This window comes from Laccaria bicolor, genomic scaffold, assembly GCF_000143565.1.
Source record: "Laccaria bicolor S238N-H82 LACBIscaffold_15 genomic scaffold, whole genome shotgun sequence".
Classification (NCBI taxonomy): Eukaryota; Fungi; Basidiomycota; class Agaricomycetes; order Agaricales; family Hydnangiaceae; genus Laccaria; species Laccaria bicolor.
Genome location: NW_001889886.1, coordinates 746,235 through 769,156, shown reverse-complemented (window position 1 = coordinate 769,156; position 22,922 = coordinate 746,235). Strand labels below are relative to the sequence as shown.

The following is a 22,922-nucleotide window of genomic DNA, read 5'->3' as shown; positions in this document are numbered from 1 at the left end:
AAGCTCCTTACAACCTTCCTCCATCGTCGTTAAAACAACCATAACCCCTCAAACATGTCGAAAACAAACTTCTACGACGTCACTTCGCCCACGGAATTCCAGGAACTTCTCTCCGCAGACCTCAACCGCGTATCAGTGATCAATTTTTGGGCGCCATGGGCCGAGCCATGCAAGCAAATGAACGAAGTCGTCAAGGAACTCTCAAAGAAGTATCAACAGACTCTATTCCTGCAAGTGCGTGTCCAATCACCGCTTAACCTCTCTTAAACCGAGTTCAAGACGAGGGCTTGATGCTATAGGTCGAGGCGGAGGAACAAGCTGACATCGCCGAATCTTTCGATATCGAGGCTGTTCCGACGTTCATCATCCTTCGGGTACGTTTCACGGCCTTGCTTCTTTTGTTTCTAGCTCATAGGTTAACTCTAGGGACATCTCCTGCTCGATCGAGTCGCAGGCGCCGACGCAGCGGCACTCACAAAGTCCGTTGAAAAACACACCGCAGGGCCATCCTACAACCCCCAATCGCGGACAGACAAAGCCCCAGCCCCAGCCCCCACCACCGTCCCTTCTTCACTCCAAGACGGGGATTCCAAGCAACCTGAGAGCGAGGCGCAGCTGAACGAGCGCCTCCGTGGGCTGATGAACCAGAGCAAGGTGGTGGTGTTCATAAAGGGATCCCCGCAGGAACCACGATGTGGGTTCTCCCGCAAGATTGTAGGGTTGTTGAAGGATAAGGGTGTTGAGTACAAGCACTTTGATATCCTCACGGACGAGAGCGTCAGACAGGGTACGTTTGCTCACTGGCTTTCTTGACTGCGAGGGTATACTTATGACCTCGACAAACCGATATAGGTCTGAAGAAGCTGAACGACTGGCCGACCTTCCCGCAGCTGATCATCAACGGCGAGTTGGTGGGTGGGTTGGACATAGTGCAAGAGATGGCGGAGAACGGAGAGCTTGAGCAGGCCCTGGCGTAGATGACTATGCTGATGAGCTCACTTGTGTGGGTCGAATACTTATTGTCGTCATTCAACTCTGTATAGGATCTTTATTCCATTGCTTCTCGGGTGATCGAACCTAAGGACAGAGATATATTCTAAACTCACCCCGAACAAACTACATGTGTATGTTCTTCCACAGCAGCCACAATCGGGATCACAGGGAAGTCTACTGCGAATGATTGTAATTGACCTCATTCGCCATATTCCTCATCTCAGCGACATCCTCATCTGACATGACGCTATTGACGTGATCGTACCGCAGCACACACCAGTGATCCCCGGAGCATCATAAGACTTGGCTTGGAGGTGGAAGATTAAGCACTGTTCCCGAACCAGATGGAGGAACGATAGTCGCGGTTCCTGGACCATGTCGAAGATGATGCATTCAATCATATTGCCGCCTGCTGCGATCCTCGGAGCGTCGTAAGATTTCGAGATCCAAGAAATGTCACTGTTCCCGAGCAACAGAGGAATACTGGCAATTCCTGAGATAGACCATCGAAGATGAACGTTCCATACATATCGGTACCATGGGCAGACTCACTTTCAATTGACGTGATCGTACCGCAGTACACACCAGTGGTCCCCGGAGCATCATAAGACGTGGAGAGACTTGCAGGCGTAAGATCAAGTCACTATTCCCGAACCAGATGGAGCAGCAATGGTCGCGGTTCCTGGACCATGTCGAAGATGAGGCATTGCAGCGTGCGATCCTCGAGTTGCCAGTATTCCTCTGTTGCTTGGGAACAATGATCGAAATCTTACGGCGCTTCCTGAGATGGACCATCGAAGATGAACGCTCCACACATATCGGTATCATGGGCAGACTCACTTTCAAGTATGTAGAACGGCTGATCGTCATGATACCCGGTGTTCCCCATCTCAACGAAATCTTCATCCGACGCGGAAGACAATCGCCAATGGCGGGGATCGACCTTCCACACTACAATCCCCCGTCAATCCGTATGACATGATACCATTGACACCACCTAGCAACCTGTGATCCTCGAAGCATCGTAAGAATTTGAGACGCAAGATCCCGATATCGGGGAACAGCTGCGGTGGACTTCGTCGGAGACGAATCTTTCATCTACCGGGCCTCAGCGTTCCTCACCTTGCATCGACCATTGCGATTGACGGGAATCGACCTTCATCTTATCCATCCCGTCTTCCTCATCTCAGCAAAATCCTTATCTATCATGATGCAGCTGACATCACATCACGGCGGACGCAAGATCCAAATACTGTTCCCGGACAAGAGAGGAATAGTCGCGGTTCCTGGGTAGACAACGTCGACGATGAACGTTCTATCTATCTGGGCATAATAATAGGACGACTCACTTGGCTTGAATTGACCTTCATCGCCTCCTCATCTCAGCGAAATCTCTTTTGACACAAGAGACCACCATGATTGACGGGAGTCGAGACTCAACATCTTCATTTGATCTTCATCCCCATGTATCTGACAAAGCCTGTGATCACCGGAGTATCATTAGAGTTTGAGATGCAAGATCCTGCCACTGTTCCCAAACAAGAAATGAACACTGGCTATTCCTGACGGAGAGTCGGAGACCACCACGACGCCACTTCTGCCCAAGGATGAACGTTTCTTCCGTCTGTGCATAATGGGAAGACTCACTTTGAGATACGTGGGACGATATTTCCCGATAACTCTCTAACGCTGGGAATTAGGAAAAGTACATGTGTATTAGGATGCACGCACCCCACCCGTGCAACCCGGTGTGCGACAGCTCCCGCGAACGTCGAAGGTTAACCAACTCTTGCCTAATCGGAGCAGTTCATTTTCCAACGGGCGCTTTTTTAAGTCCGCCTAAGAACTGCACTATCATATCAGCATCGCGCGCATTTGGTGACCCCGGGTTTCTCACTTGGCAGAGGACCCCCGAAAATCCTGCTAAATGGTAGATACCGATCCGGACAGAATTTTTCAAAATGAGGCGCTAGGATAGATACAAACCGGACAGGTTTTCGAAAAAATTAGCAAAATGCTAGATACAGAATCCGGACAGGCTTGCGAGAAGAATCAGAGGCTAGATACTAACCGGACAACTATGGTCGCGTAGTTCAACGGAAAAAAAGTATGTACTTTACGAAGCCTGACGTGTGGTCTGCGGTTCGAACCTTTTGCCGCACAAAAAAATTTGGCCCTGACTTGGGCTAGATACGCAGTTCGGACAACTTTTTGAAATTTTGGTCTAGGCTAGATAAAATCCGGACAGACTTCGCCAAAATTGGTACGGACAAGAATCTGGAAATCGGCAATTTCAGTATCTATCATTTAGCAGGATTTTCGGGGGTCCTCTTGGCAGCTGCGTGATCGCAAGTTACCGCACGAGTCTCGAGCTCGGTCACAGGCACGTTGTCTAAATCGAGTGGCGCTGACTCCTGACACGTTATTGCGGAGCCGCATGGGGTTGCACTCCAAGGAAATTTTCTTTGTGATTATCCACACCGTTGTTCGGGGAGTGCGGGAGCTGACGCGCCTATTGTAGACTGAGGGTTCGCGCCGGCTCCGAAGGGAGGGAGGGAACGTGTCACTAACCAAGCAGATCGAAGCATCTAAAAACCTTCTTCCTTATTTTCAGTCCTCGATCGATCGTGGGGGTAAGTGTTGTGTTTCTGAAAGCCATTTTCATTTCGGGATGACTTTTCATGAAGAGGCGCGGAGAAGGCCGGTGGGGGTAGGGCGCGATAGTCAATCAGTTGCACTTAGAAGGGACTTCGGGGAAATCATGAGAGATCTTCGGCCAAAATTATATTGAGTTTTCTAAACCGGGATAAGTGGGCCACAAAAGCAAGGAAACGTATGAACTCACTTGTGGACACCCTCTTATACCCACAAATATCGTGCACGTTCCATGGGATGGGTAGGGTAAAATTGAGATCATTGTCATGTTTAAACGCCACAGGTGCCTTCGAGCGTCCGAGGGATTCCTAGAATGGCAAGAACAGCCATAAACATTCGGAGCTTGCCCCTGCAATCAAAGAGATATCAGAAGTAGATCAGCCAGCACACCAAACAGACTCTTATTAAACATAGTGCGTACCCCAGAACTAATGCGGGTGCGCACCGGCGATGTCCCCACCGTCCGATGACGTGGGAGAGGTGTAGAATGAGCTCCAACATTTATCAGCGGAAACCGCCGGCAAACCTGAAGGCCACTGTATTTGACTATGGGTTGAAGGACCGGTCCTTAGCACGTCATCAGGATGTGCTTAGCCCGGGGTCAAGGAGCTGCGGACAAGCGCACGTATCTATCTTCATCCTCGATCGAAGGTTCCCACATGGGTAAGGGTGCTTGATCAGGCGTTGCTGATGTCACTGATCATGATAGATGCATAGGTTCAGTATAACGAGATGCACGGGATCAGATAATAAAGATTTCTGGAGATAGGGCGTGAGACGCGAGAGTAAAAATAAGTGTCAAGCACTTACCTCGAAATTAATAGATGTGAAGTAGGTACGACAGATCAAACTATGATGGGCGTGTGCAAGTAGGGTTAGCTAGTACCCCAGATGCGGACCGGTGAATGGTGAGGGCTTACTTACTTCCGGGAGAAAGACCCAGCTAACCTGATTCACGCGCACTTCAGTAGACGAAGCCTAGACAAACGTCAAAAACACCCCCAACGCAGGGCAACTCGTAGACATACCTCAGGCTTTGCAACCCTTCTTGTGACCGGGCCAGTCCAGCTTTTGGCACGCCCTCGTTTGTGGGTGACAATACCTCGCCTTCTTACACTTGGAGCAAAGCATTAACTTCTCGCCTTCTCTCCCACATAACGTACAGCATTTGCTCCCCTTTACCATGCGTTTCTTACTTTCCTTTTCCACGAGGATGGAAAACCCAGGGACCTTTGACTTTGAGTTGCGAATCACCCGGCCAGCGCTAACACCATCCCCATCGAGGATATCTACGTTCCCTGCATGGGTTAAGAACCATTCCAAAGCATCCATTGCGCGTCGAACGACTTTTGAATCTCGTGGGTCGTACACCTGAACGATTTCCTGTGCAACGTATCCGCCATACCGATTTCGGTGATTGACGTCACCGCCTGCATCGTAAAGAATTTGCGCATACTCCAGATCAAATGCGGGCTTGGTGGAGAAAGAGTGTGACAATGCAGTTGTCCCTGACAGGTCTTTGCCGTGAACAGGCACTTTGGCTGTGTCAATGAAGAACTTGGCAATTGCGATATATGAAGGACGGAACGACGGCACGATGAGAGAGAATAGGCCAAGGAGGTTGTAAATAGGAACACGAGTCGGACCCCAATGGAGACTAGCGAGGTCTTGTGCCACGAGTTCTTCAGCCACCTCCAGCGTCAACGCGTCCGAAGAACCGCTGGGCCCTTGCAATTTCTTCTGCACGCGACCACGATACTCAGCTTTGACAGCTGACAGATCGCCCCCAAGCAGTAAACGGCCATAACTGTCCAGATCACGAGTTGGTTCCATGCATTGAGAAGTGCAATAGGAGCGCAAGCGCTGAGACTCAAATCCTTTGAGAGTGTCTTTCGATAGAAACAATTCTTGCAGTGACCTAGATATTCACGTAAATTTGAAGTCGACGCTGAAGGCAGTTGTCCTTACCTGCCTTGCCCTGAGTCTAGGTTTTTCGCAAAATCTCCGAGGCTCTCTTTAAGAAGGTCGTTAAATGTCATCTTGGCGCTGCAGTTCGCGTCGGAATGTGGACGCGTTAAGTATAAACCCCAGTGAGGTTTTCAACAATCACAGTGACGGGTGACTCAACACGGTCACGTTTCATTGTTTGTCATTGATTTGTCAAAAACCCTTGAATCAACTCTCATCCTTTTCGCAGATCGGATGCCAGTGAGAGCTGGTGAGGACTTGACTTCAGTGGGTCTTTCTGATGCCATTTCTTCAATCAGCATAAAACGAAAGATTACATACCAGAAACGTGGCATCATAATCATGGAATTATGTCAAGTCCGTTACTTGCGGACGCAAAGAACCTCCGGACCCATGGATCCTTTACTGAAGTGGACGAGGATGTTTTGAGCATTGCATTAAGAACTCGATGCAGGCCTCCGGAGGGGGTCGGCCGCCATAATAACTTAACGACTTCGCGATATCGATCTGACGCATTTTCAGATCGTATAACAAGATCCGTTAAATTAAGTGCCCTAACTTGATTTTCTACCTCGCTACTGATCAGGTTTTGGGACGAGGTCTTACGCGATCTTACGGCCCAACATTCCGTATAATTTGGGCTGCGCCCAATCGAGAGGTAATGTCTCTTTGTTGCCCCTCCCAAATACCCCACCCCCCAACTCTGCAGTAATCCACCCGCTTCTGGATAAACAGCACCCCTTCATTGCGTGGGCTTGGAGGCGTTCGGAATTCATACCGAAGTGTCTGAACTCAAGTCACGGGTCTGATTTCTGGACTTATGAAAGTCAGGTTTGCTAACCACAATCTATTCACTACCTAGGCCTCTCCAGTTGGCGTCTTTTTTGGACATGTAGCATGCTGCATTGTATCACGCCTGAACGGTTTATCCCGCGCTGTCAGATAACGTCGTCTGGCCGTGGTGACCTGAGGTTTCATTTCGAATATTTTAACTTGAATGTGTGCTCATATCACTTCTAAAGGAAATTTATAGAGCTGCGTGGCGGAAGGCACGTCCGGGAGTCCCTCTTGTGCGATCGTTCAGCGACGAAAGCACAGGGACATTACATTTACATGTTGTGCTTGAGGGATTTTCATTTAACCGATCGCCTAGCGCCAGCCAGCTCCGCATAAGTAGATGTCGAGGTTCATTTGATCTTTTAGGTTCGATAGTTCAGAGGTGTGTCACAAGGAAGTATACCTTGGAAACAGACCAACGTAAGTCCACGGCGTTTCCTCTTCCACGGATGCGGGCCTGACCCCGGGTCGAAGAACTTGTGAGGCATCAATAAATTTCTTGCCTGTTCAGTGAAATCTATGACGATTGACAACTTGTATTTAGAGGGGTAGGTGATAGATGGTTCTGGGATGGCATCGTGCGTCAACCAACGAATCTGTGGTCCTTCAGTGGACGTTATGACTTTCAGTTTTACTTCATCAATTCCCCAAGGCCTGGCCGGCGAAGCAGCAAACAGAGTCGCGTTGACCCATTTAGAAACATAACGCGGTTGTAAGCTGGGGCCGACTGTCGTGATCATTTTTCAAATAGAATTGGAGATTTCCCCAAAATCAACGTCACCGTCACCTGACGAGTAGCACCACGGGCAAGAAAAGCTAGGAAGGTTTAAAACCCCTGAGGGTGAGCTAGGAAAGACAATTGAAGCTAGCAGGGGCTGGAACCTCATAATAATCCAGAAAGAGAGGTTAGGGCTGGTCCAACTTGGAAGCCGAAGTTAAAGGGGAGAAATACTAGTAGTACCGCGAGAGTCAAGGGGAAGGTTCGGCATCGATTCTCAGCGCCTAAGGCCAGACTTATCTGCCATTTTTCCTGTGAGGCTTATGGTGTCGGCAGTGGGACCTGGGTCAGCAACACAACGCGATTTCATGTATCTGAAAAATAAGTAGGAGGGATGGGGAGGTGACCACGGTCGTAATGTAGGCTTCTTGAGAATCTGAAAGAACGACTCTTAATGAAGTCACAACCGCCATACCGATTTTTTTGAGGCGGATTCAAAGGATTTGAACCGTCGAAAATCGGCCAATTTTGACAAGGAGGAATCCCGTCACGGAAGCCTGGGCAATCTTGCAGAGAGAATGAGCTTGATTGTTGAATGGTTGAAGTGAATATTGAATATTGAATTCTCACTGAAGTTAAGTGATGACGTTCTGAGACACTGGCCCTGTCTCTTCAGATCCTCAAGCTCAAGGCCTCCGCCCAAACCTACTGACGTTACTAACACTCACAAATTGTATCAACTATAAATTTCCGGAGAGCGAATCGTTCAGTGGGCGGTGCTTGATGTCGAGATGAAGTGAACAACTAGTTTTTTTGCATATGTAATAAGTACTCGGCCTCTGCCGAACCTTGCTGCAGTGATCGAAGTTGGATTTTACTCTTTGGCACACTCCCGGTCAACTTTTTCTTCGACATTTCAGCATATCTCTGCCGTCATAGATTTGGGCGACTTCAGAGAATCCATAAGACATTATTTTTGACCATGAAAGAAACAGTGATCTTCGTTCGTTGACCCTTGAGTCGTCTTCATGCGATCATCGGAATGTTTTTTGACTTTTGTCGTTTAGGTAGTCACTCCGTCGAGGTTCACGACAAATGAAACTTACGGCTTATGCTTCCAGTTGCTGACTCTTTTACAAGTGAACCCCACTAACGACTTAACTGCGCCTGCCTGTCGCTTCTTTGAGAATATTTCCTTTTCCCTTCAAGCTCTTTCCTCGCTACGCACCCGCGCCTCTACCGCCGCAATTCATATTTCTTATATCATGGTAAACACGTTATTTGGACTGTGGTAAACGAGATACTGGCCGCTTCTCAATCCTTGCGCGTGGCCACCAATTCTTCCTTGAATGATCACCGCGACCTTAGGTTGCCACTCCGAAAAGGCCTTTTTTTAATTGGGGACCTCAGCTAAGTAGGTCAGCCTGTTTACCGTCTACCAGAGACTTAACCTTTTTATGGTTTGTTCTATCCCTACGCCTTCATTCCACAATAGACGCTCGGCCTCCTTCAACTTCACGTGCAATCCTAGACGTTGATGTCAGCAGTGGGGGCTACGACCCCTCTGTCTACACCGACGCGACCGTACGTGCACACATTGCCTTCGACATCGAGGAAGCAGGGCTGGGCGTTGTTGGTCGTTTCAAACTTCTCCCCTTGAGCAAGCAGCCACCTATTTGAACAACGCTCTTGATTGATACTTCCCTGATCGGCGTCGTATAAAAATAATCGCGGAGCCAGGGCGCCTTTACGTTCCGAAAGCATTTAGACTGGCTGCCCATATTATCGCCTCTCTTATTATGCCATTCCAAGAAATCTCCGGTCAGCGAGCGGTTATATGTGCCTCTTTTGCCCTACGTTGCTGGCTGTGCTTGCTTGTGTCCATTCCAACGTTTCTCTTTGTCTATTCCTGGACTTCATCAAAGATGGGTGTACTATGGCGCTTTCAACTGCATCTTGTCCGATCACCACAACCAAATACTCTCTCAAAAAATGGCTCCCTATCTAACTGAGCTTTCTTGCCACTTCATTGATGTTGCTAGCCCGAAAACCACTCCTCGTTGCGCAACTGGCTCGACTAAGCCGGCTTTCCAGGTTCAGTAATGTCGTCTACTCTGTAGCGGGCCTAGTCCAGAATGTACTTGCCGCGTTCGCCTCAGCAGGTCATGGGCTTTGATTTCATCACCGACTGTTGATAAATTCGATGATAGTGGCGGAAATATTTCTTTATATGAGTCTGACAACGTTACCATCCGGGGGGGCGGATACCTCACTCGCAGCTCCACATCTCCAAGTATTGGGTTTGGACAAGAACGTCAAGAATGGTTAAATGCATATGGAAGCTCAACATAGCTTCCGCTTATGATGAGCAGCCAAAGTCTAAGGGACGAAAAGAATTAAAGTCCGTCCCTCGTTTCTAAAATTATTCCTCGAGGCGGGTTCATCGGCGCCAGGTTAACCGGACCATTCGGTACCGAAATATGATAAGGGCGGCCCGCCCTGTAATTTGTTGTCAAGGACGCTCTCATGTAACCCGTGACGTTCGAGGTCGATCACCAATCGATCACACAACCGAGGTCTCAGGAACGAAGTCGTCATGATCGAACGAGATCGGTTAGGAATATGCTTGGGGAATTGCCCCCTTCTGACCGAGATGCCAAAGCGGCCAAAACCTTGGGAAGAAACTTCTAACAAAGGCAGAAAAGGAAAACAAGACGAAACTACCTTGTCCATCAAAACGAGACGGAAATCACACTCTTGCCAAAAAGATCAGGAGACCTTGCCGCAAGGAAGATGGAAGGAGTTAACATTGAGTGCTCTGCTTAAACTGTTCAGCCTAAGCAGGTTACTACTGATGACACGGAAAAGTTGCACAAATGATGTCAATCTGCGAACAAGCAAGGGTTGGTCATGGATACCGCCCTCGCGCGGAGAATCAGAAAAATGCATGATGCCTAGGCCAGCTGTAAATGAATTGGTTACAGGATCAAATGAATGCCTTGGCTGGTGTATGCCAATTTTCTGCGCAGTCTCCCAGGACTAAGTAGAAGACTCGTTACCATGGATGAAGGTCGACAAGGGTCGGGAAGGCGGCCGAACGAGGAAACAAGCAAACTGATACAGACAGGGTCGACGAAATCGAACGATCACCTCCACAAAAAAGCAGATGTGATCTGACAACGTTGTCATTCCGTTTACGGACATCTCTGAATCTTGCCGACCAACGCCGTCACTGAAGCTTGGAATGCTTCCTTTTTTTTTTTACAGGGGCTCTCAAAGCCATTGACATATTTACGCATGGTTCAGCCTGATTAGGGTCTCTGAGGATTAAATGATCCTTCGGAGACTGACCGAAAAAAATCCGTCAAATCGTCCTGACAGCCACCCCACGAGTAAATAATATCCGGACTGAAGCGATCCACCCCGCGCTCTTTCCTTCCGGCTTCCCCACCCGGTTCCTACATTTTCCCAGTGTAATCGTCTGGTATCGATTCTTGCTTCCGTTCCATAATGACCACAGGAATGCTTCATGTAAGGTCGCCGCCGTGTTGTTGTACTCCGCTCTGACTGATTACTTGAAGGACGCAACAATCCAGACGGCGGCTTCAACCTCAGGACCTCGCTTTCGCCCGTATGCCAGCCCAGACCACCATGTAACAAAGGGTCGCTATATCACGAGCAACGATCCGCGAGGGTACATGTACGTCGCCACTGCTGTGAGGCGCTTAACTGCTGCGTACTGACGCCTGCCATAGACCCGTATACGAATATCCTTTGAATGGTCAATGGATTATGATGGACATTGACGACGGGTACATCTTGTGGACGGGTATCTGGAAAGGTGTGCCATTTGAGCCACCCCTCCCAGCGTTAATCGCCTAACCAGCCTTTTTACGCTGTAGCTCTTGGAAACTCAAAAGGTACTACAAATTGGATCGCTAGAGACAACCTTCTTACAGATCATCAGCTGACATCGTTAAAATGATTGATTCGCAACCTGACCTTGCGCCACTTATTCGTCGCGTGCGAGGTGGCTACCTGAAAATCCAGGGAACTTGGATGCCTTATGAGGTGAGCCATTATCAACCTACAGCTGTTGCTACGGCCAACTTACCAACAAGTATGCTTAGGTCGCCCTCAAATTATCTCGTCGGTTCGTCAAAAGTTGCTTTCACCGATCAAATATTTATCAATTTTTTTAAGAGTTGCTTGGGCAATCCGCGATGACTTAATCCCACTATTTGGGTGAGAATCTTGTTGTTGCTCCCGTGCTTGTTAGCTGATCCTTAATTCGTTGTTTTATAGCCCAACCTTTCCCAGCACCTGTTTATCGCCTGACCAACCAGGGTATGGGCAAGTTGTCGCTTCCTCACAAAACCGACGCCGCGCAAGACGCAACACCCAGGCTGGCACCGCAGTGCCGTATGCACCTCGGGATACTCATCCAAATTGGACTGTCGTTACGCCGCCCACAGTGCCTAGCACACCGCACGATGCGTTGCCTCTTCCATCTCTTCCGATTTCAGACTATGCCATGTCTCCTCAATATTCCCCCAACATGCTTCATAGGCACTCCTCTCATACCCACGAAAAGGCGACTAGCCCATCTGCGCCAGTGAATCACCCACATCGCTATGCCCCTTACACGGGGTCGCCGCCAAATCGCTACTCAACTTCAATTAGTAAGGGTGGTCTGTCCCTTGATATCCCCTCGACCCGAGACCATCCGTCCCCGCATATGAACGACAAAAGTTTTAATTTGCCCCCTGTTCATCTTCCTGATCACAATATGGATAATTCTCCCTATGCTCTACCCCCGATATCTGCCTTGGAAGATCTACGAGGCGTCCACACGCAAGATTCGGCCGCCGTTTTGCGCAGGCTCCGTCTCGATGACGAGCATTACCCGAAATCCGGCTGTCCCACCGAGGAGCAATTGTGGGCGAGGCGACACTCGGTGCCAACCCATCCATATGTGTAAGCACAATTTTGCCGCCGCATAATTTTTAAGTTGCCTAATCTGTTTGCGCAGTAAAGGACCTGAGGGTTCATCTCGTTTCCAGCCGTACCATGGTTCGCGATCATACCAAGACCATACGGGCCATCGCGCGTGGTCGCCTTCAGAAAAGTCGGATATTCGCCGCGCAAGAGAGCACTTTATTCCTTCCGACGCAACGCGGGAGTACGACTCAAATTCAGACCCATCGCCTACGACGCCAGCTACTCCGGAATCAATCCTCTCGGCAAAGGGCGCCCGCAGCACATTTTCCCAATCAGAGAAATCGCCGCGGATCATAGAGCAACGAACTTTCTTTCCTCGGCATGCTGGACATACTGACCACTCGACGACATGGTCGTCCGTACGCCGGAATTCGTGCGACGTAGACAACGATACCAACCCTACCCGGCCACACCGGCCTTGGTAATTTATACTTCACTTACTTCTTTTTTTCCATTGCTCCCCTTCGATATTCTGAGCACCTAATAATGCTTATACCCTACTGGTAGGCGATTTAGCACGTTGTATATCCCATTCATTCGCATCGACCCGTGCACTGTGTATTAATGAATACCTCTATTGGATAGTCTAGAATAAAATTATGGACTTAAATTTTACCGCCACAAGTCCATGTTTCAGAAGGCTCCCAGCGGAGGCGACGTCAGAAACCTTTTGAGCATAACACAAGTATGAGAAATGACTTGAGACTCTGAGAGAGGCCTTGGTGTGATAGTAAGCTGAATTTTCATCCCACAAGCCTGAACAGGGCATTTTTTTCTCTATTCCCTTTTCGAAGCGAGAATATATGGGAACTTGCAGCCAAGGATATGTAGCTCATTCGGCCCCGAACGTCCGGGTTTACAACCGAAGATTCGCCTTCGACGCCCACAGGTGTCAAGGATGGGCTTGGATGGGGCAACAGATACCAAAATAGATCTTCCGTGTGTCGTCGACTTGGTGATATATATATGCTTGTATATGGTGATATTGATTTTATATATTGTAGCGCATATGGGCCATCGATAGGGGCGCCCGAAGCGGTTCGCCGGCGAGGTCCATGAAATATCAAAGCCGAGGAGGGTTTCAATACGGGGTCTCGGTAGACCAGTTATCGAAACGCCCGGCTTTGCTTACCAGGAATGTATAGCAGCGCCTGCCAAATGACTGCGGGCAGTTGTTTGGCCAGCTTCAAAAGTAAAAAAAATCACAATGGAGTGTTGCGGAAACTGGTGTATATCGATACCTCCATGACTGTAAAGTATCAGCGTTAGGAATGGAAATGTGGACCCATGGCCTCGTGACGACATGCCTGGGCGTCCAGGTGTTAAGAAGCAGACGGCTGCGATCTTGTAAATAGCTCGCGGTCTGACTAAAAGTCTGTCAACGTCAATTCCACCTGATCCGATACAAAGGGAGCGGCACATTCCATGGTTTGCTTGTACATAAGCATTTACCTCCGACCTCGGTTGGTCTTCTCGACAGTTTCGGGGGTCATGGCTGCTGGTTGCAGGCCACAAGGCCCTGTCAAGTTTCAACTTGCGAGGGCGGTAGACCGCATCAAGAAAAAAGTTTCAGAATAGCTGGGCGAAGCAGGATAACACAGGGCAAGATCCCCCGATTGATTTCAATATGCTAGATGTATAAATGCGAGCAATGGATACAAGGACTTAGATGATTATGATATCATAGGCTGTCAAAATACACAGTTAATGGCGCTGACTTAGCAGAGATAAACATAGACCCACCCAATAGCCGTCATGAGCAGGAAGCCAATGGTTGCGACAATCTATGTCAAATTGTCGCTCACGTTAAATCGACACAGAATCGGGGTGACAGAAACTTACGATCGTCGCAATGATACTTGCTGGAACTCCATTCTTCAAGAAGTCGACATTTGATAAATATAGCTCGCCGAGTTCGTCCTCTTGAGTAGCGCTGAGAGTCGGAGGTCAGAAAGGCTGTGAGGTCAACAATGTTTGAAACATACGCAGTCTGGTTAGGGAATCCAGAAACAGGCATGCCCATCCCCGCCGAACAGATCAAGGCGGTGATAAAAATAAGGAGGTTTTGATGATTTCCCGGAAGCTTTGAACCTACTTCCTTGGCAATGGGGACGAGGAGAACGCTGGCTATCGTGTGACTGATAAACGTTGAGATGACCTAGGGGCACGTCTGATCAGACCTCATAGCCTCTTGGTTTTAGGAAAGAGATTACCAAAACCACGGGCGAGAGAATCAGGACGACATGATATAACGAGTAGCCGTGCACCAGATCCCGGATGAGCATGTCCATAGTTTGTAGCAGGCCACTAGACATGACTCCCTTACCCAAGGCGATACCACCCATAGCAAGGAATACAATCGTCCACATAAATGAATCAAAGTCATCCTGTACCTTAGATTAGAGTCGGATCTGGGGTACGGGAATCGGAACGGCACCTTTTTCAGGACACCCGTGGAGAAAAAAGCTATGATCGGGATGAGGGCAATAACACCCATATCGCCAACGAACGCCTCAATCTGATGTTCGACGCACCACAAGCCGATAGTCAACAAACAGACAAAGGTGACCCAGCACTGCTTGATCGTGAACGCTTCCTTGGTTGGTCGAATAGCCTTGATCTCAATATCACCTTCACCATCCGGCGAGCGAGCAGGCTGATACGACCACAGCAGCAGCCACCAAATGAGGATGATCGATACAGCCGAAACGGGCAGAGCCACAGCAAACCACTTCGCCCAGTCGAGCGATGGGTCCATCGCCTGCAGCGCAATGATATTTTGCGGTGATGATATCGGCGAGCTCTGCCCACCGATGTTTGCGGCTAATGCGATTGCCAACTGTCCGAGGTCCGTTGACATGTCAACTTTCTCATGCGATTGATTGGAGCGAGGGTTGACTTACGATCAGGCACGGTCCGAACGCCGACTTGGGTGGAAGTGTCCGCAAGATGGGCTAGAGAGAGGCACGTTGGTTTGGGTGGACAACAATAATGAATGGAGGTCAGGCGATACCTACCCGTATCAGGGTGAAGCACAGCGTGGGGGCAGCAACATTGCTAGGTAAGGCATGGACGTGAGTAAGAGTGAAGACCTTATGACCGTGAGGAAGAGATATTACCTGATCCACATGCTAGCGAAACACGACACGCCCATGAATGCAAGCAGAACGGTGCTGGGGCGTGTACCGGCCAGTGCGAGAACGCGAGTGATCAGCACTCGGTCGATATTGGTCTTGCTCAGGGCGGATGAAATGGTAAAGCCTCCGATTAGGAGCATGATCGTTGGTGAGAACATGATGGAAAAAACATATCTAAAAAAGGTTGAGAACGAGATCCTTAAGATATGGAGCTGATCATGACGTACTTCGTAGCAGCAGGCGTCGATAACTGAACACCATCTTCGTCGCGGATGACTCTAAGAAGAACTAAAAGCAAAGGAACACACATGGACGTGACAAATAATGGGATGGCCTGGATGAATGTCTAGTCAGCGGAACTCCAGCAAAATGTCACAAAATCCGACCTCCGTAGCCCAAAGAATAGTGCAGAAAACAAGGACCGCAAAGCATCGATTAGCTTCGACGCCTTCCACGGTCTGAATGTTCAAGAGCAGGGTGAAGACAGCGACAGCAACGGCCATAAATATGTGCCTTTTCTTGAGCTTGAACTTGCCAACAGGAGTCGGGATGTCTACCAACGAAGGCTCAGGCTCCTGAATGAGTGTTGCACCAGGTGGTATCGTCGGATCGCCCTCACCCCTCCTCTCGCGACCGATCATCTGCCTCCACACAGTGTCGCGTTCCCAGGCAATGTTCTCGCGTTGATGCAGACGCAGTTGCTCCCTAGCTGTGGATCTGTCCCCCTGGGTAACACATTTGGCGTAGAGCTCGACTAATCGATTGATAGCGTCGTTTAGGTGGTCTTTAGATGCTTGAGTAAATGGTAGCGCAGTCTCGACTGCGTCATGCAGGTACTTGTCTTTGAGCTGCGCAATGTTAGGGGTTTGTTGGTGGACGAAGAGAGACAAAGCAACGTACATCTGAATCAGTGACTTTATCGTACTTTTTCAAGATTTTGCGGAAGCCAGAGTAATTGACCTCGACATAGGACTTGAGTCTAGTGAAGGAGATGTAGGTAGTGGTGATCTTGCGCTTGAAAAGAAGTCGCGTGTCGTAAGCATAATCACTTCTCGCAGTCCAGATGGTACCGTCTTCATGAGCTGAAGAAGTGAAACTATCCTTGAGGGTATTGAAGGTTGTGGTCAACCGGTTGAGGGTCCCCCTTTGGGGCTTTGGGTTTTGAAGAGAGGCGACGCTCTCTTCAATGGGCGCCCCCGTGATGTCCGTCAAACTTTGTCGACGGAGAATTGGAGAGGTGCCGCTGCCACCTGGCGTTGGAAACACATTGCTTATAGCTGCAGAACGTCAGACAGGTACATGACAGATGATAGGCAAATCAAACGCACCACGTCGACGGGTGCGACTTGCTGAGAGGGACTTTCGAAAACGGGATTGCGCCAGCGGAGTGTCGGGGATCGTGGGGGACGCGATGCTATCGTCATCCTCCTCCTCAGTGTCATGGTCCAAATAACGCTCCCCTGCCTCCAAACCCACTTCCTCCTGGTGGGCAACGGCATCCTCCAAGTCCCTGAGCTCGTCGAACAGCTCAGCCTCCTGGTTCTCATAGAACGATACGACCTTTCTCAGCTCCTGGTCCAACAACGGAATGAAAAGACTGTCGGTGTTGGTGACATCCTGCTGGCCTAACAAAGAACTGTATTCGTTCGACTCTATGTCGCGGGTTGGGAGGTGATCGTGGCCGATCTGTTTTTTCTCTATTTGATAGATGCACTTCTTCAAAGCCTCGTAACTGGTAGAGGAGTCGTCAGTAGCCAGCGGGATGTGTTCCAGACAGTACACGCACGCGATATATTCGTCCCACCACTCCGATACGGCGTTGAATTTCAATGAAGAACTATACACGACCATTTCAGCGAGGGTGCAATACGGTAGCCACAAGGGGCGTGCATACCTGAACTTCATGATGAATTTGACGGATACCAGCCGCTGATCTCTTTCAGGCCGGCGCGAGAGAGGTAGGAGGGGAATAGACTCCACTGTCGCAGAATTGTGCTATACTTGTATAAGGACTTCGAGCATCTAGTGCGGATGAAAGAAGAGCCCTCGGTGCAAGGACGGGCACAGGCAGAACTTGTCAAAACGCTGGCTGCCAAGCAAAGTCGGCCGACAACAATTGCCTAAACCGGCCATCGCCCGGGTAATATTCGCTCGCGGAAGCACATCGGTGCATGAGGTCTGCATGAGGTCCTCCTTGTCGTCGTAGAAAAAGTGGTAGAGGACCAAAATGGTATTACTTTGAAATTCTGAATGAAATTGGACGGGGGAACCTCTGCTGAGTCCCATCTCAAGCCTCCGTACAACTCCGAACGACTCCGCACAATGATCTTCGCAATAAGAGTAAGAAACGAGGACCCAGCTGCGCAGAGCTCAGAGGGAAGAATTAGAAGATACATGTAAATTGTGGTATAACGAATGAACGTTTGTGCTGGGAAACTTTAGAAGGATGATCTCAAAGCGTTGACTTGCACGGGCCGGAAGAGGGCGCCTCGAGGAGCAATCTAAGCTTGCCAATACGCCGTTTTGAAGGTACGATACTAATAAGAAATCGACCCCCAAGTGACCCCATGTCCCACCGCCGACGTTCAACCTGGCACCTGGCCTCCGCGCCCTTCGCAAATCCCCTCTTCCCAGGTTGCTGCCAAGGGTGGTACTCTTCGCCAGTCAGATGCTCGGCCTCTAGCACAAGACCGGAGCAAGTAGACTTGGTACGTCCTCCATGTTGAACATTATTGATATCGGAGCTTGATGTGGTCGACTCCAACCGCCTGGAAATATTATTTGACAGAAAACCGTAGCCCCCGATCAAGTTTGTGATATTGTATTTGAAATGGTAAGAACGACCGTGACTTTGCTCTCTCAGATTCAGCTTTTGAAAATTGACGTCCTGGAACCGCACTTCAGGTTCCTCTATTCCGAAACCCGTATCAGTGACGTCAAGACCGCCATTCTCGCTTGACATCGTGGGGTCTGTGGCAAGTATTAGGCAACAATTGCCAAAAGGCGAGCACGCAAAAATAAGTTGTTCAAATGGGCCAGCTTGGAGTGTCCATCGGCGCCAACGATGATTTGCATGAAGTCTAGGACTCGGCGTGAGGGACTACGAAGACATTAGGCTTGGTTGGCGCGTCAATCAGCGCGTTGTTGAGATTCATTTCGGGACTACAACTGGCTTCGCCGGACAGAGGGACCATCTAGAAGCCAAGCAAATATGAGTACTTAGCAGCCTAGGGACGACGAAATAGCCGAGAGATGGTCCTGCGTAAAAAGGTGCTAGATGCCTTCGTCGTTGTCCAGAATCAGGGTGGTCCAAGTTGTCGAATTTTCGCAAGGGAGTTCGGAGCAGCCCCTTCCTGGCTCCTCCTTTTGTCAGATCTGTCTGACTGCCTGTGAATTGAAAATTCAGTACCACATCGTCGATTTCTGAAGAAGGATTTTCGTAAATTTATGGACCCCGGAGAGTATTCAAAGGCGTATTTCTGAACAAGGTGAACACTGTGGTGAACGTTGATGCTAAAAATATGTCGGTAATTATTACTGTGGGAACTTGGTGGGAACTGATCTGAAATGATTCATCTGCCCAAACACTCGCTTCATTTCCAACAACTATACACCATGTCGAGCGTACCAAAGACAGCCCCAACCACAAATCCATCTTCGAGTACGTTTCACCCTTATCACCCAATTATCTCTCTACTAACGCTAACGAACACAGCACCTCTCTCCCCCGAAGCACAAGCAATCAAAGAAGGGTTCGAGCGGATGGGTACGATACACGATCCTCGGGCTGGGATGGGGAGGATTCCAGGGCCTCCAGCTGATTCGGACTCTGATGCACCTCCACCACCCAGGCCGATGGGGATGGGAATGGCCCCAGGACGCGGCGTTGATAAGGACGCCGAGGAGCCACTCTCGCCTGAAGCGCAGGCTATCGCAGATGGGTTTAAGAAGATTTTGGGTGGACAATCCGATCCGCGGATGGGGTACGGAAGGATACCACGACAATCTGAGTCTGAGTAGTGGTGAGTCTTCACATTGTGGAGGCAGGTGTTGTACGATTATACCTATGTGAACTTTACTTGGTACGCTGAAGTAGGAGGAGTTGTTATAGAAAGAAGAACTGCTATATGTTGTACAATATACAAGATGATGGAAAGGTGGTCCACGGTGTTTCGTGAAGTAAGTAGCGTAGAGTCAGGTGGAATCAACATATCGTATCAGAGGCCGTACCTCGCTTGACGTCACAAAGGTATCACTGAGAAGCGAACGAAAAAGAAACGAAAACGAAAATAATGTTCGAAAGGTGCAAGCCGACCAAGTTACACACTCACTGCGCTGGAAGCTTCATCAGTATTACTCAAAACGTGATGGTGACCAAAAGAAACTCACACCACGCCCTCTACATGTCGATAATTTTTGTGCCACGTCGACTTCATAATCCACGTCGGTCTAGCACTCTTCAGAACTTGTAACTGATGCTCTGGCAGGCGAGGGTGCGAATACCCTGCCTGGATCGGACGCCAAGCACCACCTATCTTGCCATTGCCATCGCGCTCCCAGATCCACACTTTGACATTAGATGGTCCTTGCCAATGGAGATACAAATCCTCAGGCTCAAAGGTCCAACACGGGGTATATGAAGGTGGTAAGCGTATGTAAGAGGCACTGGAGGAAGTGAAATATCGGACATGGACGTCTTTGTTGCGGATCTTGGAATAGCGCATAGTGATGGTAAGAACCGAGTATGCATTATATCCTTGTGCCTTGTCGACAGCTGCTGGGGTGACCGGCGTTGAGAACTCGGAGTAGGGTGGACATGAGAGTCTGAATGAGAATACATTAGCAAAAGCACCAGACGGAGGAAAAGAAGGAATCTGACCAGATGTAACCGCGGGATTGGGGTTCTCCAACGTTGACTGCCCATTACAACGAACAATAGGTAGCTTTGGCTCAGGTGCAGAGGGACCCGGAAGGCAAGTGGGTAGGGCCTTCTTGAGTGAAGACTTCCGTTGCTTCTGTAACCGTTGTCAGAACAAGCGAGATCGAAAAGACAACGTGAAAGCTCTTACTGAAGAACGCGGTTCCCAGATATAATCCGAGCTGTCGGTCTCGCTGTCATCGATGTAGTCGTGGTCATCATAATCATCGTCATCGTCATCTTCATCGTGATGATCAAGCAGCTCATCGTCCAAACTTTCAATTGGGCGACGGCGATAAGCTTGGAAGCACACCTTCAGCGTCAGCCGTGGAAGGTGGTGAAAGGGGGGTGACTATACCTGGGCGACGAGCCGGTGTCGTAGGGAGAAGACCGCGGTTTGGAGGGGTCGTTGATGGCTGGGGGCCGTGATCAAGAGGCGGCGGTTTCCAACCCCTTTGGGGTTGCTCGCTGCCTTCCCGAGGCTTCATCAAAGGTTGGGAGCTACGAGCCGGTGGTCCCATAGAAGGTCATGAACTGAGAATCAAAGGTGCAATCACTCGTTGAAATCCAGGATCCCAGGGTCTTAGAGCCTGAGCACTACGATCCATGTGAGGATCCGGGGGAGTCTTAAGCCCAACGGAAATCCCATGTTGAGCAGATGCATTTTGGGTGTTAAGCAATGTCCCTCCGCTCCCCTGCGTTGTGACATGTTGAATACCCTTGAAAGGCAGAATCAGTGTGAAAGGACTTACCAAAGGAACATCCATGTCCGAGTCCGAGATCTCAATAAAGAACTTTCTCAACATTTTGGGTACCGCTGAGGTGTTGCCTTTGATCCTGGAGCGTATGGTGTCCACGATCAAGTAGACTGTCGTGTAGCGTCGGGCGGTCAATGAAGCCTTTGTGACTTTTCGTTACGCCTTCGTCATCGTTGGCAGTCCGGCGGGTTTCAGGGTATAATCTGTCGTAGATATACCGACCCGTAACATAGATGAACGCACAGAAGAGAGAGTTGATGATGAAGATGATGGTGAACAGAAGGATGAAACCTAGGCAAGCTACCGCCGATGGCATGGCGGGAAGGCAATCGTTCTGTAGATAGGAAATGGGTGGTGGAACAGTGGGGAGAGATAGAAAGAACGTACTTTGAAATCATAGCTGTATAAAAGGGAAAACAAGACAAAGAAAGAGATCGTCAAAGGGAGGACGCGATCCTTACGTAAGCCATTCGGGACCCGTCACAGCGACCACCAGCCCAATCGTCAAGTGTTTCGTTTTCCTCATCCTTGCAAGCGTACTATGCGGCTGAGAGTCCAATGTCCCATTCCCCATGATATTAATAGGAGGAAGTGCACGCTTGAGCAATGCAAGTGGCCTACCCAACGGTCGCTGTCTTGGAGGTTAGTACGTGTTCGGTATAATCAGGCTACCCAGTAACTCACCCCCATAGATGGATTTCCTCGAACCAGACGTCGGACCAAACAGCAACACGGAAGGTATCTAGTAACGGCAACGTCGAAGACATGTTTGAGGCGTAATTCTGTGTGAAGTCTATCGGTACCCTGAGAACTAGAAGCACAGGGGGTACATACGTCGAAAAGAGCTAGCATCGTTTCTCTTCGGAAGTCGCGGAAGTGTACGATGACTGTTCTCTCAACAACTTCGTCCTCGTAGTAACTGGAGACGTCCTGTCGGAAAGTCATTGAAAAAATCGGGAGGAAAGGCGAAGCCTGAGGGCCCTTCATTGTCAACCGGAAATGGTAGGTACACTTGAAGTGACATTCTTGACGTCCTCGGTATCAGTAAGCGGTCGACCTTCGGTCGGAGAAATGACGGTCCCGATGCCCTGTTGCATTGTCAGTGAAGGTAGAAAAGATATGAGTACGGAAGTTGATTAACCTTCAGCATGTCTTGACGAACTCGTGCAACTTCACAAGAACCGCAGGGAAGTTCAACATAAAGGGTCCCTTCATCTTTGTTTGATCTGGACAGCTGGAAGGAGCTATCCAAACAAAACGGGAGATGCTCTAGATGACGATGGTAAGGACTCTAGGGAGAAGGAAGAGGAGATTTCGTTAGCTTACGCCGTCATTAAGAAGAAACAACCTCTCCCGCTGATCTCCCGCTGAAAAGCCTGTTGTGCAGGCCAACCACTGCGATGGCAGAAAGCATCTCCTTTTGGTCCTCCGAATTTGCTTGAACTTCCGCCAGTAGACAGTCGACTTTCAAGAAACTGATAGAACCACTCCATGAGGCTCCGCGAACGGTGTGAAGGAACACCATCCTCGTCGTCGGAAGGCCGAAATCGTAGTATAAGTTGTCCCATCCCGCGACATGCAAAATTATCGGAGTGCTTGGTAGTGTTGCAATGGCTAGCTTTTCATCGTTGAGCAGAATCTCATCCAATGCCTAAACATTCATAAGAAGTGAGAGTGCGAGCATGATATAACCTACGCACAGATGAGAAGAGATTTGGACAAAGCCATGGCCCATGGGGTATATAGTTGGCTGGTACGATTGAGAGACTTCGGCGTCATCTAGCGTGGCGAAGACCTGGTCGCCGTGGACCTCTTCTGGCGGTATGGTTTGGGAGATGGCGCCTTGTTTGTTGATAGACTCGAAGGACGCGACGTCGAAGTCAGATATAAAGTGGAATAGAGGCGAACCGCACTATTCACTGAACGAGGTATGGCGT

General features: G+C 49.4%; 8 protein-coding genes across 8 annotated transcripts; 3 read left to right on the top strand and 5 right to left on the bottom strand.

Annotated features, from left to right (window-relative positions):
• Nucleotides 1–54: 54 nt before the first annotated feature.
• LbGrx4 (glutaredoxin) lies at nucleotides 55–1,063 on the top strand (the record flags this gene model as incomplete). Its single annotated transcript, XM_001882203.1, has 4 exons — nucleotides 55–234; nucleotides 300–374; nucleotides 427–787; nucleotides 853–1,063. The coding sequence occupies 4 exons, from the start codon at nucleotides 55–57 to the stop codon at nucleotides 975–977; spliced, it is 741 nt and encodes a 246-aa protein (XP_001882238.1). The 3' UTR covers nucleotides 978–1,063.
• A 43-nt stretch (nucleotides 1,064–1,106) lies between these two features.
• On the bottom strand, nucleotides 1,107–2,129 carry LACBIDRAFT_294571 (uncharacterized protein; the record flags this gene model as incomplete). Its single annotated transcript, XM_001882074.1, has 7 exons — nucleotides 1,107–1,170; nucleotides 1,271–1,486; nucleotides 1,546–1,613; nucleotides 1,767–1,800; nucleotides 1,834–1,944; nucleotides 1,979–1,998; nucleotides 2,116–2,129. Coding segments are annotated over 7 exons (525 nt in total), but the record flags the coding sequence as incomplete, so codon positions are not given.
• Nucleotides 2,130–2,479: 350 nt separating this feature from the next.
• LACBIDRAFT_299088 (uncharacterized protein) lies at nucleotides 2,480–2,868 on the bottom strand (the record flags this gene model as incomplete). Its single annotated transcript, XM_001882073.1, has 4 exons — nucleotides 2,480–2,590; nucleotides 2,641–2,676; nucleotides 2,725–2,786; nucleotides 2,865–2,868. The coding sequence occupies 4 exons, from the start codon at nucleotides 2,866–2,868 to the stop codon at nucleotides 2,480–2,482; spliced, it is 213 nt and encodes a 70-aa protein (XP_001882108.1).
• Nucleotides 2,869–3,918: 1,050 nt separating this feature from the next.
• Nucleotides 3,919–5,687, bottom strand: LACBIDRAFT_294570 (uncharacterized protein; the record flags this gene model as incomplete). Its single annotated transcript, XM_001882072.1, has 7 exons — nucleotides 3,919–3,997; nucleotides 4,274–4,335; nucleotides 4,459–4,498; nucleotides 4,573–4,626; nucleotides 4,677–4,755; nucleotides 4,812–5,566; nucleotides 5,617–5,687. 4 exons carry the CDS (start codon nucleotides 5,685–5,687, stop codon nucleotides 4,602–4,604), a joined length of 930 nt encoding a protein of 309 aa, XP_001882107.1. The 3' UTR covers nucleotides 3,919–3,997; nucleotides 4,274–4,335; nucleotides 4,459–4,498; nucleotides 4,573–4,601.
• Nucleotides 5,688–10,681: 4,994 nt separating this feature from the next.
• Nucleotides 10,682–12,597, top strand: LACBIDRAFT_299086 (uncharacterized protein; the record flags this gene model as incomplete). The annotated part of the gene is made up of 8 exons (XM_001882202.1): nucleotides 10,682–10,702; nucleotides 10,753–10,871; nucleotides 10,927–11,012; nucleotides 11,139–11,242; nucleotides 11,302–11,324; nucleotides 11,375–11,416; nucleotides 11,477–12,148; nucleotides 12,204–12,597. The coding sequence occupies 8 exons, from the start codon at nucleotides 10,682–10,684 to the stop codon at nucleotides 12,595–12,597; spliced, it is 1,461 nt and encodes a 486-aa protein (XP_001882237.1).
• Nucleotides 12,598–13,759: 1,162 nt separating this feature from the next.
• LACBIDRAFT_294568 (uncharacterized protein) lies at nucleotides 13,760–17,214 on the bottom strand (the record flags this gene model as incomplete). Its single annotated transcript, XM_001882071.1, has 16 exons — nucleotides 13,760–13,860; nucleotides 13,916–13,956; nucleotides 14,015–14,105; nucleotides 14,158–14,330; nucleotides 14,386–14,559; nucleotides 14,610–15,011; nucleotides 15,076–15,126; nucleotides 15,190–15,229; nucleotides 15,292–15,483; nucleotides 15,537–15,643; nucleotides 15,696–16,157; nucleotides 16,210–16,405; nucleotides 16,524–16,579; nucleotides 16,609–17,041; nucleotides 17,096–17,146; nucleotides 17,204–17,214. The coding sequence occupies 16 exons, from the start codon at nucleotides 17,212–17,214 to the stop codon at nucleotides 13,854–13,856; spliced, it is 2,487 nt and encodes an 828-aa protein (XP_001882106.1). The 3' UTR covers nucleotides 13,760–13,853.
• Nucleotides 17,215–18,908: 1,694 nt separating this feature from the next.
• On the top strand, nucleotides 18,909–19,462 carry LACBIDRAFT_294567 (uncharacterized protein). Its single transcript, XM_001882201.1, has 2 exons — nucleotides 18,909–18,970; nucleotides 19,025–19,462. The coding sequence occupies exons 1-2, from the start codon at nucleotides 18,925–18,927 to the stop codon at nucleotides 19,327–19,329; spliced, it is 351 nt and encodes a 116-aa protein (XP_001882236.1). The 5' UTR covers nucleotides 18,909–18,924; the 3' UTR covers nucleotides 19,330–19,462.
• Nucleotides 19,463–19,636: 174 nt separating this feature from the next.
• LACBIDRAFT_328178 (uncharacterized protein) lies at nucleotides 19,637–22,720 on the bottom strand (the record flags this gene model as incomplete). Its single annotated transcript, XM_001882070.1, has 13 exons — nucleotides 19,637–19,639; nucleotides 19,701–20,324; nucleotides 20,379–20,527; nucleotides 20,763–20,946; nucleotides 20,980–21,134; nucleotides 21,229–21,319; nucleotides 21,373–21,385; nucleotides 21,447–21,602; nucleotides 21,670–21,767; nucleotides 21,820–21,915; nucleotides 21,996–22,073; nucleotides 22,379–22,636; nucleotides 22,682–22,720. 13 exons carry the CDS (start codon nucleotides 22,718–22,720, stop codon nucleotides 19,637–19,639), a joined length of 1,944 nt encoding a protein of 647 aa, XP_001882105.1.
• Nucleotides 22,721–22,922: the final 202 nt, after the last annotated feature.